The 5,000-nt window shown below is 42.4% G+C and overlaps 1 protein-coding gene across 1 annotated transcript in view; it reads left to right on the top strand.

Moving 5' to 3' along the window:
• dnah3 (dynein axonemal heavy chain 3) overlaps positions 1-5,000 on the top strand; it is a 37,524-nt gene that overhangs the window by 16,844 nt on the left and 15,680 nt on the right. Inside the window, exons 27-33 of the mRNA XM_083536759.1 lie at positions 1-21; positions 134-242; positions 439-552; positions 2,457-2,633; positions 4,044-4,135; positions 4,200-4,419; positions 4,615-4,749. The exon at positions 1-21 is cut by the window's left edge and continues 178 nt beyond it. Coding sequence (XP_083392885.1) covers positions 1-21; positions 134-242; positions 439-552; positions 2,457-2,633; positions 4,044-4,135; positions 4,200-4,419; positions 4,615-4,749 — 868 coding nt within the window. The remainder of the gene's footprint in view (positions 22-133; positions 243-438; positions 553-2,456; positions 2,634-4,043; positions 4,136-4,199; positions 4,420-4,614; positions 4,750-5,000) is intronic.

Genomic DNA, 5,000 nt, shown 5'->3' with positions numbered 1-5,000 from the left:
GCTCACTGACCGCTGCTACAGGTACACACACACACACACACACACACACACACACACACACACACACACACACACATACACACACATCATATGCATCATTGTGATTGTGAGTGTGTGCTGCTTATTGCTGCAGGACCTTAATGGGAGCTCTGAAGCTGAATCTGGGAGGAGCTCCAGAGGGACCTGCAGGAACAGGAAAAACAGAGACAACCAAAGACCTAGCCAAGGCTCTGGCCAAACAGGTCCACACACACACACACACACACACACACACACACACACACACACAAACAAAAAACTTTCAGTTAAAAAATTACATGCTACATGCTTTTTAAAAAAACATGACATGCTAAATGAATTATTGATCTCTCTCTGTGTGTGTGTGTGTGTGTGTGTGTGTGTGTGTGTGTGTGTGTGTGTGTGTGTGTGTGTGTGTAGTGTGTGGTGTTTAATTGTTCAGATGGTCTGGACTATAAAGCGATGAGTAAATTCTTTAAAGGTTTGGCTCAGTCTGGAGCGTGGGCCTGCTTTGATGAGTTCAACCGCATTGAGGTCAGTACAGGAAGTGCACACACTAATACACACAAGTATTATCAGACAGCATTATTTAGAAATATACAACAAATATAGATATTATATTTATATTATGGCCATTTAGGAAATTATACTTGAGAGATTTTTTTATCAAATTCTCTTGAATATTTTGAATGAATTTTGAATATATGGAAAGTCAGTGGGTTAACGCAAATACATTTTTATGGCACACATTTTATTAACACATGATTAATGCACCACACTTTTTTTACATTTGTAAATAAATCAATATAAAAGAGGATGTGTATATAATATAAAATAAACAATATAAAATAAACTGCAATGAAAAATAGTTTTTACTGATGCGCCAAGTCTCAAATCAAGCACCGAAATCCACCATGACACACACGTCCGGTGATTAAAACTGTCCGTGTGGAAACATAGCAAAATTTCCGTTTGGTGTCCTGATTATTTACGTAATTAAAACATCATTTTATACATATATATATATATATATATATATATATATATATATATATATATATATATATATATATATATATATATATATATATACAGTGAGAAAAATAAGTATTTGAACACTCTGCTATTTTGCAAGTTCTCCCACTTAGAAATCATGAAGGGGTCTGAAATTGTCATCATAGGTGCATGTCCACTGTGAGAGACATAATCTAAAAAAAAAAAAAGGAAAAGGGAAAAAAATGGAAAAGGGCTACGGGGAAATTGTCAAGCAGCTTGGTGAAAAAAGGTCCACTGTTGGAGCAATCATTAGAAAATGGAAGAAGCTAAACATGACTGTCAATCTCCCTCGGACTGGGGCTCCATGCAAGATCTCACCTCGTGGGGTCTCAATGATCCTAAGGAAGGTGAGAAATCAGCCCAGAACTACACGGGAGGAGCTGGTCAATGACCTGAAAAGAGCTGGGACCACCGTTTCCAAGGTTACTGTTGGTAATACACTAAGACATCATGGTTTGAAATCATGCATGGCACGGAAGGTTCCCCTGCTTAAACCAGCACATGTCCAGGCACGTCTTAAGTTTGCCAATGACCATTTGGATGATCCAGAGGAGTCATGGGAGAAAGTCATGTGGTCAGATGAGACCAAAATAGAACTTTTGGGTCATAATTCCACTAAACGTGTTTGGAGGAAGAAGAATGATGAGTACCATCCCAAGAACACCATCCCTACTGTGAAGCATGGGGGTGGTAGCATCATGCTTTGGGGGTGTTTTTCTGCACATGGGACAGGGCGACTGCACTGTATTAAGGAGAGGATGACCAGGGCCATGTATTGCGAGATTTTGGGGAACAACCTCCTTCCCTCAGTTAGAGCATTGAAGATGGGTCGAGGCTGGGTCTTCCAACATGACAATGACCCGAAGCACACAGCCAGGATAACCAAGGAGTGGCTCTGTAAGAAGCATATCAAGGTTCAGGCGTGGCCTAGCCAGTCTCCAGACCTAAACCCAGTAGAGAATCTTTGGAGGGAGCTCAAACTCCGTGTTTCTCAGCGACAGGCCAGAAACCTGACTGATCTAGAGAAGATCTGTGTGGAGGAGTGGAACAAAATCCCTCCTGCAGTGTGTGCAAACCTGGTGAAAAACTACAGGAAACGTTTGACCTCTGTAATTGCAAACAAAGGCTACTGTACCAAATATTAACATTGACTTTCTCAGGTGTTCAAATGCTTATTTGCAGCTGCATCATACAAATAAATAGTTAAAAAATCATACATTGTGATTTCTGGATTTTTTTATTTTAGATTATGTCTCTCACAGTGGACATGCACCTACGATGACAATTTCAGACTCCTCCATGATTTCTAAGTGGGAGAACTTGCAAAATAGCAGCGTGTTCAAATACTTATTTTCCTCACTGTATATATATATATATTTAAGGTGGAGGTGTTATCAGTGGTGGCTCAGCAGGTGTTGAGTATTCAGCAGGCCATTATGAAGAACCTGAAGCGTTTCATGTTTGAGGGAACCGAACTCTCACTGAACCCAACTTGCTGCGTGTTCATCACCATGAACCCCGGATATGCTGGCCGAGCGGAGCTGCCTGATAACCTTAAAGTACACACACACACACACACACACACACACACACACACACACACACACACACACACAAGGTGGTATGAAAAAGTTTGGAGACTGATGGTGTAACTGGTGCTGTTCTGACCCTTGTGTGTGATTTCACAGAATAGAGAACTAACGTGAAATTCTGCATGTAATTGGGCAAATCTGCCAAAGAGACATTTGATGTGATGGACATTTGACATTCCAGGTGTTTCAAGTGGCACATGAGCTTCAAGAGCAGAAGAACATCAATGGAACACAAGAAGAGATCAGGAAAACCTTTGACGAGCTCAAACCCCGAAAATGTTGAAACCATTCAGCAACTTGTGCATGATGATTGTTAGAGAACATTCCACAGGATCTCACTTCGACACCCACTCTACTCGCTCCTGCGCTTTCACTTCGCTCTCTTCCTGAAGATGAAGTTGCAGCTTGAAACTCACCGTTTTGACACCACTACGGAGGTCCGGTGCGAATCGCAGAAGAGGCTCGACACGCTTCGAAGAGAAAACTTCCAGGACACGTTCCAAATGAACACTGGGAGGCGCTGTATTACTAGGGTGGCCTGAATCTTCCCTCAATTTTCATTCCGCAGTGTCTGCTGTATTGTATGGAAGCCGTTTTCGCCACATAAAAAAATTCCAACTTTATTTTTGCAGCTCCAAGTTTTTTTCCTCGTAATTGCGATTTTTTTCTCTTGCAATTCTGACTATTTCTCATAAACATCTGACATTTCTGGTGCATCCACCGGTATCCATGTTGTGGGCTTGAAGTTTGGAGCTGTTGGTGTATGAACGAGGCTTTTCTGCTTCATCCGTCTTGTTCCGTCTCCTCCAGAGCAGATTGTTAGACAGAGTTCTCTCCAGAGATCTGAGGCTCAGTTTGATACCATGTGATTCTACTGATTGAAGCCGAATTCATTTTCAATGTGTAAAACTTTCTGGTGCTACAGAGGGAGTGACGCTGCCCGACTGGCTAAAAAAGGAATTGTGAAAAAATAAAGTTGAAATTGGGCAAACGTTTTTTATGTGGTGGGAACAGGCTTCTATAGTGTTACCTGTCTAGAACACTCTATAGTTTGCACGTGGTGCATCAGTAATAATGGTCCGTGGGGAAACACAGTACTCTGTGTGTAGATAAATGGACTAAACAAAGCATCGAGGCAAATCATTTGTAATTGAATTACTGGAGTTACTGGAGGAATCGTTTGAGCCCTGGTGTAAAGATCGATATATAAAGTATCTTCTGTTAAACAGAGCTGGTCTCCAAACTATTCAATATCACCTCGTACATCTAACAATCCCAGGGATCTATTACTTAGATTGTTCTGCTATGTGATGGAGGTGTGTGTGTGTGTGTGTGTGTGTGTGTGTGTGTGTGTGTGTGTGTGTGTGTGTTTTGCAGGCTCTGTTCCGTACAGTAGCAATGATGGTGCCGGATTATGCACTGATTGGTGAAATATCCCTCTACTCCATGGGCTTCCTTCAGTCACGCAGGTATGATCAGAGGTGAGCTCCTGGTTTTTAAGTGCTGCTGTACGGCTGATTTGTTGTGTTTTAGTTTGGCACAGAAGATCGTAGCGACGTATCGCCTGTGTTCGGAGCAGCTCTCGTCCCAGCACCACTACGATTACGGCATGCGAGCCGTCAAATCGGTTCTGACTGCAGCAGGGAACCTCAAAATCAAATTCCCTCAGGAGGACGAGAGCGTGCTGTTACTCAGAGCGCTGATGGACGTCAACATGGCCAAATTCCTCGCACAGGACGTCCCTCTATTTCAGGTGTGTGTGTGTGTGTGTGTGTGTGTGTGTGTGTGTGTGTGTGTGTGTGTGTGTGTGTGTTACAGAGTTTCTTTAATCTTAAATATAAAACAGATACAGTACTGTGAAATAAAATTGAGCCTGACACACCGTGTGTGTATGTGTGTGTGTGTGTGTGTGTGTGTGTGTGTGTGTGTGTGTGTGTGTGTGTTGCAGGGTATAATATCAGACCTTTTTCCCGGTGTGGTTTTGCCAAAGCCTGATTATGAGTTACTGCTTTCAGCGCTGCATGAAAACATCATCAAACTTAAACTGCAGCCTGTTCCCTGGTTCATCAGCAAGATCATACAAGTACATCAAACCTGTCTGTCTGCCTGTCTGCCTGTCTGTCTGTCTGTCTGTCTGTCTGTCTGTCTGTCTGTCTGTCTGTCTGACTGTCTGTCTTTATGCCTTTTTGTCTGACTGTCTGTCTGCCTTTCTATTTGACTCTCTGTCTATCAGTCTGTCTGGCTCTCTGTCTGACTCTCAGCCTTTTTGTCTGACTGACTATCAGTCTGTCTGTATGTTTCTCTGTCTGTCTGTCTGTCTGTCTGTCTGTCTGT

Source organism: Silurus aristotelis, assembly GCF_946808225.1.
Source record: "Silurus aristotelis genome assembly, chromosome: 1".
In the NCBI taxonomy this organism is placed as follows: domain Eukaryota; kingdom Metazoa; phylum Chordata; class Actinopteri; order Siluriformes; family Siluridae; genus Silurus; species Silurus aristotelis.
The sequence above is the reverse complement of the archived record's forward strand: the minus strand, read 5'-3'. Positions and strand labels throughout refer to the sequence as shown.